Below are 27,173 nucleotides of genomic sequence, written 5' to 3'. Positions count from 1 at the left end.
AATAGTCTTAGGGATCCTCTGTTCTATGCCTCTCTCAGCCACATCAAGCGTTCATTATATCCAACCACTATCCACTATCACTGGAGGAATGCACTCAACCCATTTCCTTCTCTCACACATATACACTCACACTAGGACACATCCACAGTTACATGCAGTTAGATATTCTGTTGTAATCATTTAAAAAATTAATTATGTGTGCTTGCATTTTTTTAAATAAGGCATGTCCTTGTGTTAAATACATTGCAAATTACAACATTTATCCCGAATCCCTATGGACCAATTAATGGTTTGGAGTACAGATTTTCCATGGATGTGTAAATATCTCTATTTCATTGGGTCATTTCCAGGATTTTCAGATTTAGTGTGTATGTGTGAATGTTATGTCTCCTGTTTGCAGTGTTGTGTGTGTGTGTGTGTGTGTGTGTGTGTGTGTGTGTGTGTGTGTGCGCGCACGCGCGCTCAGCATCTTGCATGCCGTTTTGTGTACAAACAGCCGGAGTGAACTGATCTGGGATTTTAACATTTTTTTATCTCTCCGTCTCTAGTAGGTCAACCCTCCTCCATTAGCATCTGCCTTCATCGGGTCTTAAAGTCACATAGGTAGGGAAGCACATACACACTCACACACGCTACTTTATATAGACATCCTTCCTGTGAGTGCTAAGATCTCTCTGACAGAACCTCATTGTCTCATGAAGGGAGGAAGTGACTGAACAGGACAGTAGGAAGTGTCAGAGTGAATCCATTAGGTGTCATTCGCCCTGGGCTGGCAATTGGGGAGCAAGCCAGCTACTATCACTCACACTGTCCTTCCTACTGAACCGCTGAAATCGGATATGCACACAGAGTTTCCCCAAGTGTGGCGAGACAAGGCAGGCTGTTCAAAATACACTCAAGCATGGCACACATTCCACCCCCCCGCCACATCAATCTTCATCCACCTTGTTTCCAGCGGAGCCCCTCAGTAAAGGCTTTCTGAAAATCCGCAAACTCTGCTCTCTTTCTCTCTTAATGCTTTCTGTCGGTCAGCGATGTGCACGCTCAGCCCCACCTGTCACTGAGGAATTATCTCCTACTCTTGGCCAGAATGTTCTTTTTTTGCTCTCCTCTTTGTTTAAAGGAATTCTTCTTGTGCATTTGTATTCCACATTTACGAGAGCTGAGCTAATGCAGATACCAATTGGAATTTCATTCACAATAACGCAAATGTGTTCCAGATGTAATGACCTTATCTGTCCCTTGTCTCCACAGTCTTAGGGCTCCTCACCTCTAGGGGAAGCTAGCATCCAAGATTAAGTCTCTGATCTTTCATCCTGCCCCATAGATGTCCCTGCTCCTGTCTCATGTCCTGCCCACCAGTCACATGCCAAGTGCAGATGAGGGACTCCAGAGGCCAGAAACGAGAGCAGCTGCTCAGCTCAGCAGTGTCAGGATCACCACAGCTTTGTGTAGTCACATCCATGCTAGTGCTTTTCCTTTCAGTCATTACTCCACAGTTCTGCCATTTGGAGGTTAAGAGGGCTTATCCTCCATCGCCTTCTGCCATCACCGAGTTGAAGCCCTCTCTACTTCCCAGTTCAAGGTTCACTGATAATAAAGTGCATGAGATGGTATGGAGGATGCCCTTGCAGCCTGGCATAAAGATTTCTCGGGTTCCTTTTTGTAGTTCCGTCAGAATTCAACATGTAAGGATCCTGATGAAGGCGCGGCGAAACTCAATGTTGAAGGTGGTGTAAATGATGGGGTTCAGGGCGCTGTTGACGTAGCCCAGCCAGGTGAAGGCGCTGTAGAGCTCAGCGGGTATGTGACATTTTCTGCAGTGAGTGTTCAAGATGTGAGTCACGAAGAAGGGTAGCCAGCAGATGAGAAAGACCCCTGGAGGACACACACACACACACACACACACACACACACACACACACACACACACACACACACACGCACATATGCACATGTGCACACACATGCACACACACACATGCTCACACACACATATGCATACGTGAACACATAGGTAGATTGGTTATGAACTCGTAATTAAAACATTAAACAAACATATAGCCTTCATTAACATGTAACATATATAAAGCCCTTAATATAAAGATTAGATGTCCAGCAACTGCTCTTTTAAGTAATGCTTGAAAAAATTGTACTCTGAGCTAGTTAGTTTTTTACAATCATTTTTACACTTGTCTCAATACCATGTCCACTTTTTCAAAACTCCTAACACATTCACCATATCAATATGTTATGCAAACTAAACTGTCTATACTTTTGCATTGCTTTGATACAAAAGGCATTCAATAACCACTTCTTCCACCACCAGCAAAAGTCTGTACAACTACATTTGCAGATATTTAAATACTCTGTTCAAAACAGTTAACTTTCAGTTCAAAACCCAACAAAATTCTGAACACTGTGGCTGGTAATGTGTTGCATTTTAACAGTCAGATGAAAATATACTCTTGAAATATGTAAGACCAATTATTCTGAATTTAGCAGAAAGTTGCATCAGTTTTTTTGTTTGCAAGCTTGTTACTCTCAGTACAAAAGTTGTCGTACTTGCATTGAAATGTGCAAGTGTACTATATAGAGAAAATATAGTTGTTGTTGTCACTGAAGAGATATTTCCACTGTTACTGTAGAACATGTACTGCTCAAACACCTGGCTGTCATTTCAGTTAAAGTCCTCCGCAGACGATTTTTGTTTGTGCCCTGTTACCATATATTGGGTGTGATATTGATTTAACTCTAAATGCAGGATGACAGGATGGATGGCCCAGGCCAACAGTGGACTTCTGAAACTGAGAGGCAGACAAATATGTGTGAATTACTGTATATAGTGAAAATATTAATTTGCTATCACAGTACTGTATTTGTTATTGATTGTATATATTTTTTCTTTTCTGAACTACAGTATATTGTACTGTGAGAACAAATTGGAAAATACAGTAAACCTCCTGAAGAAAACTGTGAATACTTTTATATTAGATGATAAATATTGTTATTCTGGGTTGTTGATACAGAAAAACATTCATTACAGTTTACTGTAAATTTATGTAACACATTCATGATATCTATTGTGAGAGGTATGCCAACAGAGCAAAAATTTCTTTAGCTGGCTTGAAATATTTGTGAATGCAAAAATCGAGGAAAGGGAAACACATGCTTATTTAGAAATGTTACAAGTTGGTTGTGTTTTAAAGTTAATTGTACAATGAGTGACCAAGCAGTGTTGGGGGAGAAAGCATTTGTTATAGTTATGGCAGCATGAGTCACCTTTGGATGAAACATGTTTTGGTGATTGAAGTGAATTGAGCACCAAAGGTTAACTGATGTGCTGAGGTGTGTGTTTCAAAAGCACACTGTGTGAAGGATTTCGAAAAAGTGCACATGGTACTGAAACAAATGTGAAAATGATTGTAAAAAACTGTAAAATATCCAGAAACTTATCTTAAGGGCTTGGTCACAAGAACAACTTGACCAATCAGCTTTGAGCTGAGGTAGCATGTTTTATTCGTTCCCCACTTAGGCAAACACCTCACATTGCCATCACCATCAACCATCAACCTCAGAGCGCTTCGACCTTCCAACAATGTGCTGTAGCAGATGGTGAGATATGATGCTAATTGTGTGAATTTGTGCTGACAGCAGCTTTGGAAGGCTGCAGGGCTCCCACTTTAGAGATTCTAGAGATGGGACTCTAGAGCTGGGACTCTAGAGCTGGGACTCCAGAATATGCTCTTCTCATCATCACATCACTTTTTTAGGTGCCAGAATGATAGTGATCAGTAGTATTGCATGTCCTCCATGAGTTGTTAGAGAAGGTACTATCTCATTAAGTCTGAATTCCACATCCCTTGCTCCTTGCTTGGACATGAATTCCACATCCCTTGGCCTTCCTCCTGTCCCTCCTCTTCCTCCCAACTGGGCTCCTGTTTTGCGAAACCTCCTAATAAATCAGTTCAGGGAAGAAACTGGGAATTGTGGCAGAGCATTACTCACCCAGTACAATAGCCAGCATTTGTGTAGCTTTCTTCTCCCTGGAGTGCATGCTCCTGTGACGTGCTGGGGTGACCCGCTGAGGCCCTCGAGGGGCTTGCTGGAGAGTGGTGTGCGTGCGTCCATTAGACAGCTCCTTCACTTCACAACTCCTCAGGGTCACCTGGCCTTCCTCCTGTCCCTCTTCTTCCTCCCGGTTGGGTTCCTGTTCGGTGCGGACAAAGGAGGCCTGGCTTATGCTACAGTAGTTCTGCATGTCCACTGGGGGCAGCAGGGAGTTCTCGGCAGGCATGGTCCGAGGGCGTTTTCGACGCAGGCAGGCAGGTAGAAGCTTGGGACGAATCACCCTCTCTGTGCTCTCCTAATCAAATATCAAAGATACAGGAGATATGAGAGAACGACTTTAACAATAACGTAATGAGTGGAGTATTCATCAAGTTATTCTCAAAGTAACACAGTTTTACATGAAACTTTCAAATGATGGAGACACGTGGGACCCAGTACTGCTTCAGTATTCCTGACAGTATTCCTACACTCTCTTTATAACAGTCTTTAATCTCATCATCTCATCGTTTTCCACCCTCAACAGCTAGACCTTTGCGGCCTCCTCCCACCAGTTTGCCACTGTATATGTGCTGGTGTTTTTGTTTTGGACAAGGTCAGGTCAGCTTTTGCAGGCAGACATGTGCCCAGACCTGACTCATCCCTTCATTATCTCCATACAAGATATTACAAGTCCTCTCTCCAAGTGCCTCTGGTCCTCACACACCCCTGATCCCAAACAGCTACATCTTGATCTTTGAAAACTTGAATAAGTGCCTTGCCCAGTGCCCTATTAAAGCAAGCCACTCTTTGAAGTAATCTGTGGAAATTTACGTGACGAGTACGAGGAGAGCAGCCAGAGGCAGTGTGGAGAGCCGAGGTGTGCCAGGGCTTCTGCAGCTTTCGCAGCTTTCCCTATGGCTGCAATTACAGCAGTACAGTGAGAGAAAACACTCACAGGTCTAGACTGCCAGGAACACTAACCTGAGCCTCTGCACTGAAGGAGTCAGTTACACACTCCAATTTGGTATAACATAAATTTGGATAAAAACTGCAATCTCACAGTTATGCACATATTTACCACATTGAGCTGGATGGGAGACAGATCGTGTCTCTCTTTATGAGTCTCCTCCTGCAAACAAGTCTCCTGCACAAAACAAATCAAAGACAAAGGGTCAGATGCAGATATTGAGAGAGAGAGGTATAGAAAAGAGAGGTATAGAAAAGAGCTATAGTGGCATGATACAAGAAACTGGGATGAGAAAGAGAGAGAGAAGAAGCGAGAGAGAGAAGAACCTAGTTTCCTGCTGTCAACAGTGTTTATCATCAAGACTGGTTGATATGAAAGGTTTCTTTCCTAAGCTTAATCCCTCACTGGCACATGGGTCACAAGCATGCACAGAATTGTGGATACTGGGTGCAGTAACCCTGTGTATTTTCATTGTACTGAAATTTACTCCCCATTCAGGTTATAGATATTTATAAAAGGTTGCAGGTCTCTACATGCTAATCTATCTCTCACAGGTGATAAGATGAATTATCCAAGTTTACACAGTTTTCTGACAAGCCAATTAAATATCTGTAAGCAAGTTCATTTGTACAGGGAAGTTTATGGCATTTATGGCACTTCTGACGTTCTGTCCAACAAGATCGACGGCAGACTGAACAGTGCGAAAACTGGCACCTTGTTCAGAAAGATGTCCAATTAATCAAAGAGATTCTGGTTATTCTGTATCATGACACTCCTTCTCCTATGGCTTTTGTATTTACTGTCCTAAAGTTCTCAGAGGTCATGTGCACCATGCTGTCAGACTATGGCAATTGCAACTGTGCCAATCAGGAGCTAAGCTCTCCTTGCTGAATATAATAGCTTTTTGAAAGAAGGAAAAACTCTCAGCACATCTTAAAAAGCTATTTCTCTGCATATCATATATTAATGCATTTAAATGAAGCCTAACCATGCAATAAAATTCTAGCACCATAATGGCTTGGCTGGGACACTTTGAAAGGCTTGACATTCAAACAAAGGCTATAATATGGAAATCCAGTCCAGTGATTGAGCAAACAACCAAGCACTATCCCACAGTCATGCTGTCCAGTAATGCCTCCTAAGAAAAGCAAATGTATCCAGTGCTTTTTCAAAGGTGAGGAATATAACACCTATATGGGGTGTGATCCAAGATCTATCTCTAACAAAGTGGTTTGAATCATTAAGTTGGATGCAGTGTTGGAACCCACACTAAACCTAATGGATGTGAGATTCTGTTATTAATATCTTGTGTTCTTTTGTATTGTAATGAAAGGATGATGTTTGCAGGACACAGTCAAACACTACAGTAACTCTAAATAGGCAAAAGGTTTATGTGCCCATCTTAGGCTTAGAAAATGTTATATATATATATATATATATACACAGCTACTGATCTCACAGAAAACAAACAAACTCACGGAAAACAATTTTCTTGATAACAGAGACACAGCTACATTCACTGTGTACATCCCAGATGTAGCCACTGAGCTAGCAGGCCGCACAGCAATTCGCCGGGATAGAAACAAAGTAAGAGCAAGGGAGAGGTGTGTGCATCTACGTACATAACAACTGCTGCACCAATACCAAAATCATAGAGAAATCAAGAGAAAAGCTCGTTCCACCATAACAACTCTTAAAGCATAATCTGAAAGTACTTCATTACAGCTCCAGGACAGGTTTGAGAGGTCAAACTGGGATATCTTTAAGGAAGAAGACTTGGAGGTGTACACATCGGTACTCTAGACAAAACTGTGTTGACAACGTCACTGTCAATACACACATCTGGGTGTATACCAATCTGAAGCCCTAGATGACAAAGGAGGTCAAAACTCTCCTCAAGGCCTGAGACACTGCCTTCAGTTCCGGTAACAGGGACCAATACAGTACTCCTAGAGCCAACTTGAAGAAGGGCATCGGGGAGGCAAAAGTAGCCCACAAGAGGAAGACTGAGGATCTATTCACCAACGACGACTCACGCTGGTGTGGCAGGACATCCAACACCGACAACTACGTGACCAGCAACCACAGGAGCACAGTTGGAAACACCTCGAGGGCAGAGGAACTTAACTCTTTCTTTGCCCACTATATGCTACCACCACCAATTAACAGCCACTTTCCCACTATACAGGAACATGAGATGAGACGTGCACTCAGAGCAGTAGTCCCAAGGAAACCTGCCGGCTCTGAGGCGTGATAGGAAGGGCGCTGAAGGAATGTGTAGACCGGCTATGAGAAATCTTCACAAAGATTTTGTGAAGTGACCTGTCCCTGTCTAAATCCATCATCCCACCCTGCCTGCCTGAAGTCTGCCACAATCATTCTACTGCCAAAAAAGATAGCTATCAGTAGCCTCAATGATTATCATACAGTACTCACTCACTCCACTCATTATGAAGTGCTTTGAGAGGCTGGTCCTACAGCACATCAAAGCCAGCCTCCCACCCACATTCGATCCACCCAGTTTGCCTAGAGAGCAAAAAGGTCACAGAGGATGCTATTGCCACCACTCTTCACACTGCACTCTCTGGCCTTGAACACCAGGGGAACTATGTGAGGATGCTCTTTATAGATTTCAGCTCTGCTTTTAACACGGTCATACCAGGCAGATTAGTCACTAAACTCACTGACCTGTGAATCTCACAACCCATCTGCCTCTGGATAAAGAACCAAATGTCCTCAGACTGTTAAAATAGGCACTCACCTCTCCTCCTCTCTGACGCTTAGCATGGGGGCACCACAGGGCTGCGTGCTGAACCCTCCTCTCTATATCCTCTACACCTACGACTGCATCCACACACATCCCATTAACAACATCATCGGGTTTGCGGATGATATGACCGTGGTAGGACTCTAAGGAGCAGATTATACTACAGTGATGAAGTCCAAGGCCTAGCAAAGTGGTGCGCTAAGAACAGCCTCATCCTCAACTCTTCAAAAACAAAAGAACTCATCATCGACTTCAGCAAACACAGTGTAGACACTGACCCACTCTACATCAATGGGGACAGTGTAGAAAGAGTCCCTGCTTTCAGGTTTCTGGGAATGCACATTGTGGAAGCTCTCTCCTGGACCACCAACACCACCGAAATAGTCAAGAAAACACAGAAAACACTCTATTTCCTGAGACTCCTCAGCAAATGCTGCTACAAGAGAAGCTGCTGGTATCCTTCTCCCGTATTGCATCTCGGTGTGGGGAGCCGATTGCTCAGCAGCAGACAGGAGAGCTATTCAGAGGGTCATTGCCACTGACCAGAAAATCATTGGCTGCTCACTGCCCTCCTTGGAGGACCATTTCATCTCTCGCTGCCTCAGCAAAGCAGCCAGCATACTCAAAGACCCAACACAACTCAGAACATCCCCTACTTGATCTGTTGGCCTCTGGGAGACGTTTCAGGTCCAACACTTCACGGGCAAGCAGATTTAAGAACAGTTCTATCCCTGAGCCATATGTGAACTGAACACTACCAAACACCAGCAGTGACTGTTTGAGTCCTGTGTCACTCACACACTGTAAGACCACTACACTGATGCCTGTTTATTTTGACCATGTGTCCATAAGAACAGCACTCTACTCATATACTATATCTAATATATATATATATATTAGATATAGTATTAGATATAGTTTACTATAGTATTAGATATAGTATACTATTTATATATACATATATATATGTGTGTGTGTGTGTGTGTTTGTGTATCTGCATGTGTATGTGAATGCACACATATGTGTGTGTCTGTGTGTGTATGTGTGTGTGTGATTATACACATTTGCATATGTGTATGTGTCTGCATGTGTGTGTGAATGTTCTCGTGTGTGTGTGTGTGTGTGTGTGTGTGTGTGTGTGTGTGTGTGTGTGTGTGTGTGTGCGCGCACACTCTGTTTGCACTGCTCTTACTGTAGGTGGTGGTGCAGGCCCTGGCTGTATCTGGCCACTGGCCTGGCGGAACATTATCCTCTTCCTCCTCCGTCTGAGGAAGATGTAGATGCGGATGTAGACCAGCAGCGTCACCATGAAGGGCAGGTAGAACGACACCACTGACGAGTAGATGACAAAATCCGGGTTTGAAATGGAACACACCAACGGATCATCTGCAACACACACACCACATGACCAAAACCTTTATTCAACATGTATAACTACATTACACATACACAGAGACTCGAAGACTGTTCAACCGTAACTCATATGAGACATTATGAGAAACTGTCAGCTCATTTTTCTATGGTCTTCTAAACATCAAACCCTTATGATGTGATAAGTGGAGCATAGGTAATGAAGTTGTCTGTGCTTTAACATGTTATCGGCATCCTCACATGCACAGATCTTTGGAATTCATGACTGTATTAGCTCGTTTCTATGGTGACATAATTAAAGATTTTTGTAACTTGTCACCATCAAACCTTTAGAGTAGGTGGATCAGGAGTAATCCACTGAGAACATTAGAAAGATTCTACATTATTCCTGGAATGTTTATTTTTGTATGATACTGCCTGTTACATCTCCTTGTGAGGCGAACTCTGTTAACTGATTGCATAAATTAATTGGCTTGAGCATTTGTTTTGCACACATACAAAACTTTATCAGGCTCTGATGAAATGTCAGAAATCTTTATTTCTGATACTATTTATATCAACACTGCTGTCTGAAGATTGAAGAGGCAGACACACATACCCACCCACACAGAGATTTGGGATGTATGTATATTCATTACTTTTTAATACAGTTCCTTAGAAACCTAGCAACTATGCAAGGACAAATGAACAAACATAGCAACATCATGAACAAATATAGCAGCATCATGAACAAATATAGAAAAATTATAAACAAATATAGAAACATCATGAACAAATATAGTTACTTCTAGAAACTAATGTTACTCTATGCTTCACTAGTGAATGACTATGAGACTTTATCCCCCTAGTCATTGGGCAAGGTGATTTTAGACAGTAAGAGTCAGGACTTATATACAAATCATCAAATAGTGAAAATTATCATTCACCCATAACACACAGGCATTAGTCCATATCACAAAAGATATGGTTAGGTTACATGTTTGACAACCAGTATGTGTTTCATATGGGAACAAACTATCAATGGTTGGTGAAGTGTTAATTATATAATCTTGGGTTGATTGATCACTAGATCTCAGGATTTCTTCATGAATCATTAACTGGAATAGTGTATAATACCTCTTCATTAGTTAAGAGTATTGGCGTCCTTATTGTAAAGTGATAGATCATGCCACAGAGTCATATGTAATGGATGGAGCGTCATTGAGAAACAAACAGTAACTTCTGATACCTTAGCACATTGTCATGAGTCATTAACATGAACAGTATGTAGTATTTCATTATTTGTCCCCTTCCAGGTTGCCACTATATACAATCATTCTGTATAATCATTCAATATAACTATTAGAGGAACAAATTATTCCTTCTCATGATTGTTCACTGACTGTTCAATGAAGCATAATGCAATATTACTATATTTATTTATGATGTTTCTATATTCATTCATGATGCTGCTATTTGTTCATGATTTGTCCTTGCATAGTTACTAGGTTTCTTAGTAACCAGGTTCCAGGTTCCTTAGTAACCAGAGCAGTGTGTGGAAGTTTCAAGCGGTGTATGGCAGTTTCAAGCTAACATTGTCTGGCAGCATCAGAATTTAAAATAATTATGAATCTTAGCAAAATAACCAAATCGAATTAACTCAAATTCTGGGGAGATCTCATGATACACAGAACTGTTTCCTAAAGAATCAGAATTGAATCGAATAACTGCGAGATCAGAGATTTATACCACTCCTAACCACCATTATGAGAAGTAGTAACAGATGCCATGAGTGTTTACCTGTGGTATTGAAACCAAACAATAGGGGGCAGGAGACCGCAAAGGCCAGTATCCATACAGTGGCAATCATAACCGACACTCTTTTACGAGAGCTCTGAGTGGTGTTGTACAATACAGGCATCACCACGGCTGTGTACCTATAAGGAAGAGACATGTCATCTACTTGGAAAGGTAAGAGTAGTTAGACTTTTTCACTTTATTTTTTGTCAAGTGACTCAAACACAAACGTTAACAAACAATGAAAAGCTTATTCACAGGCCTCTCTCTGTACATAAAGCACTACACATAAATATACAATTAAGCATAAACCTATAAACATAATACCCATATATAAAACAGCAACCTGTTCTTGAAAAATGTATATTAGAACTTGTTGGCCCTCCTGTGGCCTTTAGAACCTCAGCAATTAATTGTGGCATAGATTTAATTATGTGTTGCAATCAGTCTGCAGGAATCTTGGCCCATGTAGACATGATAGCTTCTCGCAGTTATTAGATGGAGGTACTGACATGCTCTGAAACCATTCTAGCTTGGCCCAGAGATGCAGGATTAAGATCTGGGCACAGTGAAAGGTAAGTAAGTATAAAATAACTCACTGTCATGTTGCTGGAACCAACCCACAATGATACAACTCTTGTGGCATGGTGCATTATCCTACTGAAAGAGTCCTTCTGTCATAGGATAAACAGCTGTCATGAAGGGATGAACTTGGACTGCCACAATGCTTGGGTAAGCCCTATTGTCCAAACGTCCAGCCACAGGTGTCAGAGGATCCAGAGCATGCCAAGAAAGCATTCCCCACATCATTACTCCACTTACTGAAATGTTGACACCTGACAGAAATGGCTCATTGATTCATGTTGCTTGGGCCAGATTCTGACCCTCCCACCAACATGGTGCAACAGCAATATGGAGATTCATCTGACCAGGTGATGTTTTTCCACTGCTCAGTGATCCAGTTTTTGCACTCTTTTGCTCACTTAAGTCTGTCTTTTCTGTTTCCCATAGATAGCAATAGCACTCAAACTGGTCATCTGCAGATGTAGCCCATCTGTGCTAAGGAACAAGAAGTTGTTGTTTGGACATATTAGTTGGAGCACCAGTACAGTCTCAACACCGTTGCATGAGAAAACTCCTCCAGATAGGCAGTTTTTTACATACTGGCTCCAGCCAGCACTGATGATAATGCCTCAGATGAAATCACTCAATTTTCCCATTCTAATGTGCATTCACACAAACTGAACCATGGAAAACTTGCTCACCTGGTTTTATACTGCATTACATGGTCATGTGTCTAATTTCCATCTAGGGAAGCACCAATTGTGAAAGGGCAGGTATAGCTAATAACGTGGCCATTCAGTGTATAAATTCCTGTCTTGCCCTTCCAGTGGGTGGTCATATCTTAAGTGACATTGACTGCGGCATGGTTGTTGATGCTAGATGGGCTGGTCTCATATATGTAACCATTCATTTCAACCAAGGTATGCAGAAGAGCGTCTCTGAGTGCACAATATGTCAAACCTTGAAGCAGATGAACTACAGCAGCAGAGGACCACATTGGGTGAGACTCCTGTCAGCTACAATTCGCATGGGCTCACCAATACTGGGCAATAAAATATTGAAAAATGTTGTCTGGCCTGAGGAGTCTCAATTTCTGCTGTAACATTTGGATGGTAGAGTCAGAATTTGCTGTAAAGAACATGAAAGCATGGATCCATCCTTCCTCATATTAAAAGTTCAGGCTGGTGGTGGTAGTGAACGGTATGTATTTTCTGCCACACTTTAGTCCCCTTTATACCGGTTGAGCATCGTTTAAATATTAAATTGGATTATATTATCAGATGAACCATTAGCATATATTTTATTGTTTATCACTCTAATAACCTGAGGGTAAAAATCCTGTGGTTCTGATATAGACAGCGATGGAAGAAGTAAAAACAATTTAAAGATGCGAGATTTCCCAGTGATCTTTATAAAGACAGTCTTAAAATGGCAGATTTCAGGCAGTCAACATTACAGCAATCCTCACTATCCTATGTAGGCTTTCTTTCTGAGCTGGAAGTGGGACCGCACCGTACTGTAATGCAGCACCATCGTCGTTTCATTTCAACTCCTTGAGGAGTATAGGGCTTCCATCATCACCCTCCACTTCTCTCAGGCTCAATCCATTTTGTTCCTTCCCAGGTCAAATTCGATGATGTCATCTCCTTAGAAAAGGTATGCATCCAGCTTGTTTTGGATGGCCCTTCTTTTGTTTCCCTGGAGAGCTCCAGTCCAGGGCCTGGTTGATGACAATGGATGGTTCCCTCCACAAGCTATGACTGACCAATTGTCATTTCCTCCTACATGTCTGTATGGCAATTGGTTGTTGGTCAGCTATCATCCATGGTGTCTCATTCAGTGCCTTATTAAACCATCTCAGGTGGAGAATTTTTCTCAAGTATTAGTTAGTACTGCTTTACTGCACATATACGATTTTACCAGCCACGCTACCTGTTTTATAACCACTGAAGTGAAAGATACTGGATTACAGTCGCAGGTATGCACAGGTGGCCATGGAAAGTAAAATATTAAAAATGTCTGTAAAATCCATAGCCTGCATAATACAGTTTAAGGACTTGGGACTGGACACCATTCCAAATACCCAAACGAACTCAGTGCTAATGGCCACTGCAGTTCACTTTACTTGTATTCAATTACCTCTTATGCTCCAGGCATATTTAGTCATTAACATGTATTATTCATTAACTATATAAAACTAATAAGGAAGGCATGAAGTTTCAAGATTGACAACCAAAATGATGCCCCACGGTGGCTCTCTCAAGTGTAAATATGATACAATAATAGCAAAGTCTCCCCAGTCATTCAGAGTGAAAATGCAGCACCAAGGTTCGGGGCCCAGCTGTGCTATGTATCACCCCTTGCTATGGGGCAGATGAGGTGAGAGGCAAAAGAGGCTGTCTCATTGTGTAATGCAGCAGAAAGCCTCATATACACAAGAAGGAGCCTTATACTGCATTTTGCCATTCATAACTGGGGAGCTAATACGTTAAATTGACTGAATTATCTGAGATTAAGTTGGGGGAAAAATGACAGAAATGTGAGAACATGATTTGTGTACTCCATTAGGGCATTTGAAAGTTACAGTTTTCAGCTCGCCTGCCACGTAAGCTCACTTTTCTTGTTTGTAGACAAAATTGGATACTTTGGGACCTATTAACTATTTGAATTATTCATGTAGATTAATACATTTTATCATATTGCCAATGAGCCCCACTCCTATCTATCTGACAGGTGAGAGCAATCCTATTTACACTTGGTCATGCATCTAGAGCATGGTTGGGTAATAGTGGAATATTTACCCAACAGTTTTTTGCTTCACAGTTACAGAAGAAGGCACTAATTAGATTACAGTTAAAGAAAAAAAAACAGTAATCAAATTACTAGTACATTTTAAAGGAATTATCCCCATAAAAATACAGGATCAAAGTTTAAATATGATCAGAGTGTCACGGAACGCTCGCCTCCCGCGAGTCACGTGGTTTGGCCAGCCACGCGTAGTGGGAGGATCTGTTTGTGGCCACACCTGCACACACCTGCACCTTGTTTGTTTATATGTATTTAAACCCGTGTCGAAGTGTGCAGAGTGTTGGTCATTGTGGATGTGACGTGTTAATGGTCTTTTCGTCATTGTTAAACGTATTCGTGTTTATCGTGTGTAATACGTGTGAGTGCCGATGCTGTTATATATAAATAAATGTTTGTCCACGTCGCTGGAGTCTGTGTGTCCTGCCCCTCACCCTTCGGCACTCGGGCCACCACACGTTACACAGAGTTACATCTGAATAAGCGCATGTTTTTTTTTTTTACATTTATATACAGTCCACAGGGAATAAAACAATACTTGAAATCCTGGGGAAACTATATTTTAAGAATAATTTTATTATTCTGTATTTTAGGTAACTTAGTAATAAAGAAAAAATGTAATTTATATTTGCTTTTATTAAACTTTACCAATTTGAGGACTTTCTTCAAGGCCATATGTTGTAATAAAATTGATATTTTTTATTAGAAATTAATTAATCACTCAACTGTGAATGATTTACTACAGTAGTGTCTTGGGTTATGCACTGCTGAATGCAGAACAGACCACACTGCATGCTTGGAACCTTCACAAGTCCCATTAACATAACAATTCCTCAAGCCACAGAAAGGAAATTCCAATTAGCAAAGAGGGATGAGTTTTGGCCAGACTAATAGAAACTGATCTCTTTCTCAAGCCATTTACTTCTGCTTCCCATCTCTATCCACAGACATACAGAAAGTGAAAAAGAAGAGGCAATTAATTCAACATTAATATTCATTTCCTTTAGAGGGAGACTGACCTCTGTTGCAAACACATATTCTTAAACCTTATAAATGTCTATTTCTTTCTATCACAATCCCACCATAGAACTCGTGGTGTGGTTGGCATCCAACCCCCCCAACACAGACACCTGCCCATCCCCTTTCCCACCTCTTCACAGCCACACAAATGATCTCAATCACCAGACTATTAATCAATAACCACACACATGTCCTTCGTTCAACTTAATCGCTGTCTCTGTCTGAACCCGCATGACACCCTGCAATGCTTCACGTTTCACCTCACACCCAAAAGATGTGAAGTTTTATTCAGCCTGCTTCTTGACAATCCTAACTTTGCCATTTGCAAATAACTGAGTTATTTGCACTCGTGCTTCCCTCTCTCCTTGATCATTTCACAAAAAACAAACTAAAATAGACTCTCAAACCAGCCACATGTGTGTGAGGGTGTTAACAATGCACCTGACCCCTCAGCAGGAACTGAATACATTATTACCACTGTAGCCCCATTATTACAGGTGTGTGTTGCATCCAGGAAGCGCAAACACACAGTCACAGATGCACACTTCCTCTGCAATGTTGTTCATTAGAAGAGAAGCGAGTGCCTTTTGGCTGAAAGTGAATGTGCTGAATGTTCATTAATAATAAATAGAACAAGAACTGCGTGTCTGGTAAGATAAATGATGTAAACTAGGGTTAGGGTTAACCTTAACCCTAACAAGGGGATGCATACCCTGGCGTGGGGAGGAACCCCAAGCTAAGGTTTCATCAGCATCATTTCATATGTAGAGAGGCAACTTGTAATTGTCTCTTTCGCCAGCATCCTGCTTTCTCGGCCAAGACAGTATAACCGACCCAACTAAAGATGCAGTTCCATCCAGACTGTCCCTGCCTCTCAAAGTTGGAGAGTCTACAGAGGAGTGGCTGCTTGACTAATTGGTTGGATTTTGACTATGGACCAGGTTAGAGTAGCTAGCATAGGTGTGGTACACCTCCCTCAGGAGGCATGGGTTGCGCCAGAACTCACCAGGGATGTCAGTAACAAAATGCCCCTAAAGCTAGCCAGGAGACCTGCTCCAGTTCTCCACACCAATAGCATGGAAGGGGAGCCAGTGCAATCCAGATCCGGAGCCTGAGTCTACTGCAGCCCCTGCCCAGAGGACTGAGAAGGTGTTGGTTCTTGAAGTGAGAGCTGACCTGTTCATGCCCCTAACCTCTGTGTAGGCAGGACAGTGGGCCTGGGAGGGTGCCCAGGAGCATATCTAACCTGCTGTGCTTCTTTAGTTCCACGCTCCAGATGCCCTGCTCGCAGGAGGCATCAGCTTGGCTGAACCCCACTCCCAGGACTGTGCTGCCATTGCACATAACCCCTGCCATGGGCCTACTGTGTGTCTCTCCATGCACATGCATTAAGGGGATTGGGTACTGTAACGGTATCCCTCCCCAGCATCTTCCCCCATGTGGTGGCATTCGCCATATGTTTCGGTATTGTTCTGCTTTGTTTGGCTGTCCATTTTTTTGTTTTGGCTTCCATCCTACACACTCACCCATTACACAATATTTTGATTAAATACTAATGAATATGCTCAATGAATTCAGCAAGGCAAAACGGAAATGCATGGAATTCAGATGTAACCAACACACTCAAGAAGTGTCACTAGAAATTCATGCTACTTCAAACTCTAAACATGAATCCCAGTCAGTAGAATATTGGCTCGATTGGGTAAAATTTTGAAAAACATTTTCAGCATTACCTGTCGATGCTGATGGCACACAGATTGAGGATGCTCGCAGTACACATCATCACATCTAGAGTCACAAAGATGTTGCAGTACAGACGGCTGAAGAGCCAGGCGCCCCCAACCACCTGCGCAGAGGAGATGAGATAGCATTAAACATGCTTTCAAACCTCGTATCTGTAAATGCTATATTTCTATTTACCCCAATCCTTCCACATAATTGTCAAGGGAAGTGGGACAAAGTGAGTACTGTTCTGTCCATTTAGACTCTTCCTATGTCCAGCAATCCTTTGTGAGTGAGAAGCACTGTAAGTAAATCTTTATTTGTATATCACTTTTCTAGAACAAGTCTCAAAGTGCTTTACAAGTGCTATAAAATGCAACACAATAAAATATAATACAATCCAATATTCAAAAAGTGAGACACACAAGAAATGCTAAAATACATACTCACATAAAATACACACTGACATAGTTCAAGAGCTACTAAAAGCAGGAGAACAGAAATAAATCTTTAAATTAAAGAAAAAAAACATAGCCTGATTATTCCACAGTTTCGAAGTGTAAGATGTAAAGGCCGATCCCTCTTTAATTTTACTTTTGCTCTGGGGACAGCTAATAACCCCTGATCTGGGGACAGCTGATAGCCCCAGTCTGAGGACAGCTAATATCCCCTGATCTGGGGACAGCTAATAGCCCCTGATCTGAAGAGGACATGAGAGCTCAGTAATGTATGCTAAGTCTGGTAAGTAAGCAAATTTTTAAAATCGATTCTGTAGCTTACAATTAACCAGTGGAGAACAGCCAGCACTGGTGTAAAGTGCTCCCTGTGCTTTGTAGAGAGGACAGGCTACAGCATTTTGAACAAGCTGCAGCCAAGCCACCTCACTCTGACTCAAACAAATGAACAAGGTATTGCAGTAGTCCACATGGGTGGAGACAAAAGCATGAATCATTTTTTCAATGTTTGGAAATGGCAGGAAATTTCTAACTTTCCTAATGTTTCTAAAAAACTTAGAAACTGAAGAATCCTCTTGATGTCTATAGTAGAAATGAGATGAGGGTCAAAGGTCACTCTCATGGTTGGTCCCTCCTAGCATACCTGTCTCCATGGTTTCCCTCTCTCTTGTTTAGCTTTACTTCCTTGTTGTGGTTCTGTTCCTTAGTTTAGTTTTGTTTGCCCCTTATGGGTTGCATCTGTGTCTTATTAAACCTTATTAGTACATGTTTTTAAACCCTGTCTTGTTGCCTGTGTGTTTGCTGATCATTGTGTTAAATCCAAGCTGCCATTTGTGATTCCTAGCCTCTGTGTGTTATTCCTAGCTGTTCGTAATTCAAGCCTCCTGTTTTCTCTGCCTGTTTGTAGTTGCTATTGTTTAGTGTTAGTTCTTATCATTGTGTGTGTTATTGTTATAAACAGCTTCCCTTTTTTGTCTTCGTGTGCTTCTGTTTGTTTGTGTGCTATGTATTCCCAGACTCTCCATGTTGGCTCACTGACCCTGGACCGTTCTAACAACTCTGATTGTGGATTTGCCCTTAATAAATCTCACCCTCCTCTGTGTATGCGTCCACCTCGTGATCGCTCCTCATTACAGTCACACCCAGATTTCTCACAAAGGGCTTAGCCTTTAATCCATCAAGAGCTAACTGCCCCTTTCTGGATATGTCCTCTGGACCCATGATTAGGACTTCTGTTTTGTCTTTGTTGAATTTGAGAATGTTTTGAGCATTGGTAAGATTGTACAATCTGCCAATGTCCTTTCGATTCACAGAAAGAGATATATGTGTGCCCTAAAACTAAAAATGAAATGAACCATTAAAACTTTGAATAAAATTGCCTAAAGGGAGCATATAAATAGAGAATAAAAATGGACCCAAGATATAGCCTTCAGGCTCCCCACTGCTCAGAGACAGTCTTCATCTCGGAGTCTTCAGTATTCCTATCATCAACAGACACTACAATTGTCCTGCTTGTTAAATAGGAATAAAACCACTTTAATGCTGTCTCAGTAATTCCCACCCACTGTTTTAACCTTTCTATTAAAAGACTATGCTCAATCATATCAAAGGCTGAACTAATGTCTTAAAGAATTAAGACTGAAACTTCACCAGTGTTAGGGTGCATTAAAATGTCATTTAAAACTCTTAGGAGAGCTGTCTCTGTGCTTTGCTTTGGGCAAAACCCAGACTGGAATTTTTCCAGAGTGCTATTCTCATCAAAAAGCTGCATGCATTGAACTGCGAGAGCCTTTTGCAAAATATTTTAGATTAAAAGGTCATTTAGAAATAGACATAAAATAACTCAAATTGACAACTCGAGGTTCGTTCTCTTTAAAATCAGCTCTACATATGCCTGTTTAAGAAAGGCAGGAACATATCCTGAACTGTGCAAACAGGTGGACATACTCTGGCTGTCTGGCCAAAGTGGACAGTGTCATGTGTTGAGGAGCCTAACAGGCTTCTGGATTCTTCTGTGAATTTACTGATCAGTTCAGTGGTTGTGGTACTTAACTAGTATTCAGTAGGTTGCTGGTTCAAGCCCCACCACTGCCAAGTTGCCACTGTTGGGCCACTGAGCAAGACCCTTAACCCTTGATTGTGCAAGCTGTACTCAGTCATAAGTGTAAGTTGCTTTGGATAAAGGTGTCACCTAAATGCCATGTAAATGTTTACTTCGACAGTGACATAGCTGTTGCATCCTTAAGTGATACTCTCTTAATGAGCTAAAATTTCATTCTTATTCATAGAGTTCTATTTCTGGGTTTGACTTAACCCCCAGTGTCTGATGAGTAGATGAGTGGGAGGGAAGTCTGATCCTTCTGAGATACTAAATGAACAGTGGTGTAAAACATGGCTATTCTTTGAATTTCTATTTCATGATCTAACTCAGTAGTTTATAAAGGGGGCAGAAGGGAGAATTCATTCAACCCCTGCACCATCTAGATCATAAGATTGTGAATGAAGTTGCGTGTAATAATAATACCAATGAAAAAATTCATTGTTAAAATGAAACAGTGATTTTGGGAGAGAAATAATCTCACAGAAGCTCCCCCCACTGTGCTGTATGGCTTGTATGTACTCACCTCCAAGTAAACAGCCCAAGGCATGACAAGAGACGCCACAAGCAGATCAGACACTGCCAGACTCACGACAAGGTAATTAGTGGTGGTCTGGAGAGACCTCTCTCGGACCACTGCCAGGCACACAAGAACATTGCCGAATACAATGGCCAGGATGAGCAGAGAATAAAGCATGGCATAATAGTTCAGCAGGCCCTTGTGGAGGTCTGAAGCCAGGCTGGAATTTATCCCTGTGTTGAAAGATCCCTCAGAATCGTTCCACAGCCATTCACCGCTGTGAAACATTGCCATGTGTGGGCGGGACCTGAGAAGAATGGACACAATAGTTTGACGAGCTGAAAAAAACTGCCAATCATTAGTAAGGTCTACAGCTTCCAGTGTATGATATCAAACCCTGTATATATTAATAAGCGTAAATGTGAAGACTTACTTTATACTGACCTTACTATAGCGAGGTCATGGACAGGTTTTGCATAGCACCATGATCTAACAAGCATATTGAGGCTAGGTAAACCAAGCCTTACACACTTTCAGTGAATGTATGAGAGAGAGAGAGAGAGAGAGAGAGAGAGAGAGAGAGAGAGAGAGAGAGAGAGAGAGAGAGAGAGAGAGAGAGAGAGAGAGAGAGAAAGAGAGAGAATGCTTTGCTCCGCTGCAAACTTAGCATTTTATCTCCTGAAAGCAGAGCGCATCTTTGTTTCCTAACGCGCCACACTACCTATAAAAAATGCGCACGGCTGATCACCAAATGAATCTACAAATTGTAACTTTAAACCAGGACATCCATATACACAGTATGTCTATTTACTTTAAATATATGCTACATTTATGTAAGTTATTTTTCCCTGGAGGAATAGTATTATTTTATTTCGGATCTGGCATTTGCAGTAGACGAGAGGCAATAGAGAGGAATAGACAATTTTGTTCTCATTTATACTTTGAAACCCGATTAATCTGACACACCTTTGGGTAAATAGCTATGAAAAAATACTCAAAATCAGTGACGTCAAAAATAAATTTCTTAATTTAATGACCTACAGGTGCAACGAAGTAGGCATATGAGCACTGCGCATGAAGTAAATTCTATAAAAGTTATAGTAGTGTAAGCAGACACGAGGACAAATGTACGGAAAACAAACATTAAATAGTGTTAGTGCTGAAGTTCCCAAATTCATCTTAAAACTATCGCATGACTCCATGCCAAAGATGAATATTGTTCTGCATTAACAATGCAAATATATAGCTTAATACTGTCCAAAATAGAGCACCTCATAGATTTTAATGTGGATTGTATAGAATGCGTACCTGTTTCTTCAGCGAAGAGCCGAAACGCATCGGAATGCACTTGCTCTGAACGCTTGGAGGATGGAGTTAAGTGAAGAGCCCTTCTTTGCGCGACCGGCCACAAACGGCTACCATTCTGCCTTCGTATCGAGAGTGTGCGTCTCTTCTGAAACTCATTAATGCACTGTAGCACAAATACAAACGCACATCAGGTCTGTGCATCGAATTACCCGCTAAAACCAGCATTCCTATGAGTTTACAAGATATTGCGCTGTGCCGATAATGAACGCGAGAAGGCATTCATGCTTTCCAGAAAGCGTTTTCTGTTGGAATAAATCCTTCCAGTTTTCAGTCACTGATTTTACACCCCAAATACTGAAGCTCGCAACATAATACTAAATGAATAAATATATATTTTTATTGGGTTAAGATCATTTTTATCCAGTATGAAATAACCTGGATGAAAGGAGAAATGTTCTCTTTTTTTGGATGAAAGGAGAAATTTTCTTGGCGCTTCTCTTCATGGGTATAAACGTGCAGTTTGAAAATAGAATCCTTCCGAGAGTCAGCAGCTCTGCTAACAGACCAAGACGCAAAGCGGGCATGCTTGTGTGAGCGATGAATTGCTGCTTGGGGACATTTTCCATGCAGCTAACAGCAAACGAACTTAAGCCACACACAACATAACTAATTGCTGTAAATTAGACTAACGCACACCAGCATATAACCCACACTTTCCTGATGCCAAAAATATTAACTGTTCTTTACTTGACCTAACTTTACTTGACCGTTGTTAGAAACCCATTTATTATAGGAACTATTTATAGTCAGGGCACATTTGTATTATGCTGTTGAAATACAGTTGTTTAGAGCCAAACATTAATGCCTCCCATTCAGGTGCAGGGCTCCTCGAGCCAAAACTGTGCACTCTTTGATCTGTGTGTGTATGGGTTTGTGTTTGTGTGCGCAGTTGTAGTAGCTCAGTATTTAAGGTACTTGACAAGTAGTCAGTACTTTGCTAGTTCAAGTCCCACCACTGCCCCGTTGCTACTGTTGTGTCTGTGAGCAAAGCCTTTAACCCTCAATTGCTCACGTTATGTATATTCATAATTATAAAGCTTTTTTTTGGATAAACGTATCAGCTAAACAGAGTAAATGTTTGTGTGTGTGTGTGTGTGTGTGTGTGTGTGTGTGTGAGAGAGAGAGAGAGAGAGAGAGAGAGAGAGAGAGCGAGAGAGAGAGAGAGAGAGAGAAAGAGATATCTTAGCACAGGCTTTGTTTTATGACTGGAGTCCAGGTAAAGAAAACGGGCCCTTCAGCTCTTTGTACACTACTGATAACCTGAGCATTCATGTGTTAATGGGGTCATCTTACTAACTGGAGCTGAGTGTCAGGCTCAGATTAGACATGTATGCCGTCCAGAGTTCAACAGCTGGAAGCAGACTATGCCCTTTGTAAATCATGCACTCTCCAGATCCCCGCCCCCCATCTGTAAGGCACAAATATTCCCATTTTGGTGCTATTCATGATCGCTTCTTCACTTCAGCAGGCATTGCTGCACGACACGTTAGCCTTAAGCATTACAGTTGTGCACTGATGCAGGGATGGCCACATCTACTACTCCATCAGTTTATTTTGTTTATCAGTATCTGTGGCCACGAACCTGTGTCCACAGTTCTACTCATGAAACCAGAGCTGAGCTGTACAGGTATAATGTCACTTTGTCTCCCCCTTCTGACCATAATGTCCAGTGCCGCACACACACTATATGCTGCATGTGCTGACTTGCATTTCGGACACGTATAACCAGAGTCTTAGTTCATAGGTTTTTGAGAAACGATTCCTTTCTTGTCCACTCAATAATTTTTTTGAATACATTTAGATACAGAAGACATTTAGTTTAAAGCCTTTACAACTATAAAAGTAGAAAGACTCAACTTTATTGGCATTGCTCAGTACAAGTACAAGGCAATGAAATGCAATATGAATTCATATGAAGGTAAATCGGTAATGCGGTAATAGATTGGAGCATCTCTTCTGAACATTAATAGTTACTGCTTCTCTTTCTCAGCCCATTCATTGTACCCCCCTGCATAGTGGCATGACCTGGGAGGCAGAGGAGAGAGCTTTAATTCAGATGCTAGTTGCCTTCTGAGAGTAAGTAAAGCTTTGCATAGCTCTGGTTGCATGTATGAATGGCTAACATCTTGCCTGCTGAATCCCAGACGGTGGGCAATTGCGAGCGCAGTTAGGCTCCTGCGACCTCTTTGACAGTGGAATACAATGTTGTCGTCTTCCTTTTTGGGGGCCTTTACTGTATAACATTTTTCAAAGAGCTCTGGGGAGAGCTTGAGAGACTCCTCTAACTGACCCACTGTTTAAGGCAGATAGATGACAGCATGAAGACATATATGCACACAGCAGCATTTCTGCAACTATGATATATAGTGCTTCATATTTAGGAAAGATGTTTCTTACACGGAATACACAGAATCGCGAATGCGGCCTGCCTGGAATTCATCTGGATTTCGGACGTCAAACAGCTGGACACTGTGATTGGCCAGCATTGTCTTCAGTTGTTTATGTGTCACAACTGAATCTGATGAAACCAATAATATAATTAGTTGTAATACAAAACTGCTTTGCAGTCTTGATTTTCTTGAGAGTCATACATGTAGCAGTGATCTGTAGTGTTATGATGACAGGAATTATTGTGCCGTAATCATTACATACAGAAGCAACACCCGCAAACACCCCCCGTCAGAAATATCTTACAGAAAGTAAAGAGTGTATCTTTCTTAAATTGTGAGTGACTTAAAAAAACTCACGGGGATATTACAGTATGGAAGTAGACCTAGCTTGCATGGTAAATATGTTCTTTGACCCCTTATCGAGATAGGCACGTATACAGAATCTTTGCAAGTGTCTTGAAAAGTCAAAAATATTTTAAATTTACAATTCTATAATTTGTTTAAATCAGCATGCGTCAAAATGTCTAGATAGCGCAGAGGCACAGATCTACGTTTGATATGACTGGATGACAAGTAATCTATGTGAAGCATTAATTTTTTTTAAAAAAAATTGCTAATGTCATGATTTTACCGCGATTTGACGGAACTTCGCTGAACTTGACAGCGGATGTCCTTAACCCATGGCCAGCTGTTTGTCCCACATAGTAAACGGGTTTGAATACAGCGACAAAACCGATACGACGTAAAGCAGGAAAGAACATCATTTCTAATCGTTGAGTCAGTAAAGGGGCGCAAGGTGAAGCAGAGACTGGCTGCTTTCTAACGCACTGTTGCTGTGACGCTGCCCTCTGGCGGTAGAGGCCTTTTGAATTAGTCGGAAACACTGCTAACGCCGTTATGTAGATACATGCTGGAACACGTCGTGGTTAGACAATCATACTTAAATAATTAGCGATGAAGAATATTTAAGCCAAAATATAGTTAAAAATTTAATTGTAGGTGACTATCATCATTTGAATGAACGAGTGAATGAATGAATGAATGAATGAATGAATGAATGAATGAATGAATGAATGAATGAATGAATGAATGAATGAATGAAGTGGAAAGGTCAAGACGTCTGACAATCACCTGTATACTGAAAATTAAAATGCAAGGTCTGTTTTATAGAAAACGTGCGAATATTTGCGGGCCACATAAAACTGATCACCTGTCCGTGCAGGTTTGCATGCTTCGGTATATCACTTCAGAAGTTTGCGTCACAAATATGATATTTCAATAGCCTATAGTTTTATAATATGCTGTTCATATAAGACTTAGCTATTTCATTTACATGCTAATATATAGTAGTATGTGACCGCTCTCATTAGTCAATTATTGGTTTCACTTGAATGTTCTTCGCCCTCCACTAGAGGGCGCTCATTCAGGTTTTACCCCGCGTACTCTACTACCACATTGCCCTGTCGCAGGAGTGCTGACCCAATGAATTTAAGGACCCTAAGCAGAATTTGATTCAGAATTTGAATCAAAACTAATGATTACTGTCAAAACTTCTATTTCTATTTTAACCATTTTATATTTTGGTAGCCAGTGTAAGATTAAAATGATAGCTGTCTATCTAGCCACATTAGCTGAACATGCCTTTATCGAACAGAAGTATCTAGTCAGGACAGCCAGTGAATGTTTATGGTTAACATAATAATGCGTTTTGAAATGAATACCATCGAACAGATAGATAGATAGATAGATAGATAGATAGATAGATAGATAGATAGATAGATAGATAGATAGATAGATAGATAGATAGATAGATAGATAGATAGATAGATAGATAGATAGATAGATAGATAGATAGATAGATAGAGATCTAGGGAGCCCTCTGGTGGCCACTGAGGGTTCTAAGCAGGCGCTGAGTTTGGATATGCGTCGGGCCTGTATCAGTATTGGCGTAAGGTTGGCGTTTGGGGTCAAAATTAAATGATTAAACAATGTAATACATGACACATTTTGGTAATAAATAAATAAATAAATGATAATAAAAATAATGTGACATTAAGTGTATCTATTTAATACTTAATGTAATTTTTAAATTATACATCTGGTTGTATGATGTCTCCCTCAACAATATTTTGTTATTATGTTTTCACCCATCCAGCATCGCAGTTCCCATGGCAACAGCGTCATGTGTCTCTGCTGTGCACAGCGCAGTTATTAGCCTATATATATATATATATATATATATATATATATATATATATATATATATATATATATATATATATATATATATATATATGTGTGTGTGTGTGTGTGTGTGGAATGGGTCATAACACACACACAATAAATAAATAAATATATATATATATATTTTTTTTTTATTGTGTGTGTGTGTGTGTGTGTATATAATGCGAAGAAGAGTAACTAAGGTGACTAACTGCAGTGTAATGTAGTAAGACATGTAGAGATATTCTCAATTGTAGTAAAGTACACAGTGTTTCCAGATAAACAAGTTTCGGACAAGCAGTGTGTGAGCAATGCTGAGAACGCCTGCGCTGGCATTCTCTGCCATCACACATGCGCAGTAGCATAGTACCGGTGTACGCTACAGATCAGTGGCCTGAACGACAAGGGGATAATCGGAACAGTTTTTATAGGTAAGTCTGTCAAGAATCTAACGACTTTATATCTATTAGTAATTTTTACCCAAGTGATACAAAAATATTGCTCTAACAACGACTGGAGAACATACCGAAGAGGCACCAAGCAATTCGCCCGGCGAGCCGTTGTCAGCTATCTTCATCTATGCTAACGCTAGCAAGCGCAACTGCGTATTCTCGAAAAAGCCCAGCAGCTAAGATAAGCTAGCAGGCTAAGCAAAATTAGCCCAATCTTCCTTACGCGCTTAGCTAGCCGGCTCGTTGGTCTTGTAGTACCGTAACCCGTATCGCTGGCTAGTTATTTGTTGATAAATGTCGGTGCTGTCTGAGGTCGTCATAGCGATGATTCCCGCACGTCACGGGCTAGTCTATGCGCGGCGGATTAGCGATGAGCAGCTAACGCTAGCTGGCTAACCGAGGACTGTTTTAGTTGTAGCGTTAGCTAGCTAGCTACTAGCTAGTGATATTTAGTGCTCTAGCTAGGTTAGCTAGCTAACTAGTACATTAGCAATTGGTAATATAACTAGTACCTTAGAATTATTTCCACCTAGCTAACGCTATATTGACCAACGTTACCGGAAGAAAACCACTCCCGTTATTACCTCACTTGCTCCTTATTCCTAGCTACGATAGCGTTAGCATA

At 41.2% G+C, this 27,173-nt stretch overlaps 2 protein-coding genes across 2 annotated transcripts; both read right to left on the bottom strand.

The window, feature by feature from the left end:
- Nucleotides 1-1,681: 1,681 nt before the first annotated feature.
- Nucleotides 1,682-20,418, bottom strand: drd3 (dopamine receptor D3). Its single transcript, XM_035526450.1, has 7 exons — nucleotides 20,122-20,418; nucleotides 17,054-17,166; nucleotides 10,935-11,071; nucleotides 8,977-9,170; nucleotides 5,111-5,194; nucleotides 4,009-4,366; nucleotides 1,682-1,878 (listed from the first exon to the last, which is right to left on the bottom strand). The coding sequence occupies exons 1-7, from the start codon at nucleotides 20,407-20,409 to the stop codon at nucleotides 1,682-1,684; spliced, it is 1,371 nt and encodes a 456-aa protein (XP_035382343.1). The 5' UTR covers nucleotides 20,410-20,418.
- A 2,940-nt stretch (nucleotides 20,419-23,358) lies between these two features.
- Nucleotides 23,359-24,642, bottom strand: si:ch211-161h7.8 (thiosulfate:glutathione sulfurtransferase). Its single transcript, XM_027016226.2, is given in 5 exon segments — nucleotides 23,359-23,508; nucleotides 23,614-23,776; nucleotides 23,881-23,888; nucleotides 23,890-24,001; nucleotides 24,505-24,642. Coding segments are annotated over 5 exon segments (471 nt in total). The 5' UTR covers nucleotides 24,638-24,642; the 3' UTR covers nucleotides 23,359-23,453.
- Nucleotides 24,643-27,173: the final 2,531 nt, after the last annotated feature.

Source organism: Electrophorus electricus, chromosome 5 (assembly GCF_013358815.1).
Source record: "Electrophorus electricus isolate fEleEle1 chromosome 5, fEleEle1.pri, whole genome shotgun sequence".
Lineage (NCBI taxonomy): Eukaryota > Metazoa > Chordata > Actinopteri > Gymnotiformes > Gymnotidae > Electrophorus > Electrophorus electricus.
This window is presented reverse-complemented; position numbering and strand designations above follow the sequence as displayed.

What these genes read in the sequence shown, in the direction of transcription:
- drd3 (XM_035526450.1), bottom strand. Translation starts at nt 20,409, where the DNA reads ATGGCAATGTTTCACAGCGGTGAATGGCTGTGGAACGATTCTGAGGGA. An exon ending in CTTGGGCTGTTTACTTGGAG is followed by an intron (nt 17,167 to 20,121) that starts GTGAGTACATAC and finishes TCCTCTGCGCAG; the next exon opens with GTGGTTGGGGGCGCCTGGCT. An exon ending in AATGCTGGCTATTGTACTGG is followed by an intron (nt 1,879 to 4,008) that starts GTGAGTAATGCT and finishes TGTGTCCTCCAG; the next exon opens with GGGTCTTTCTCATCTGCTGG.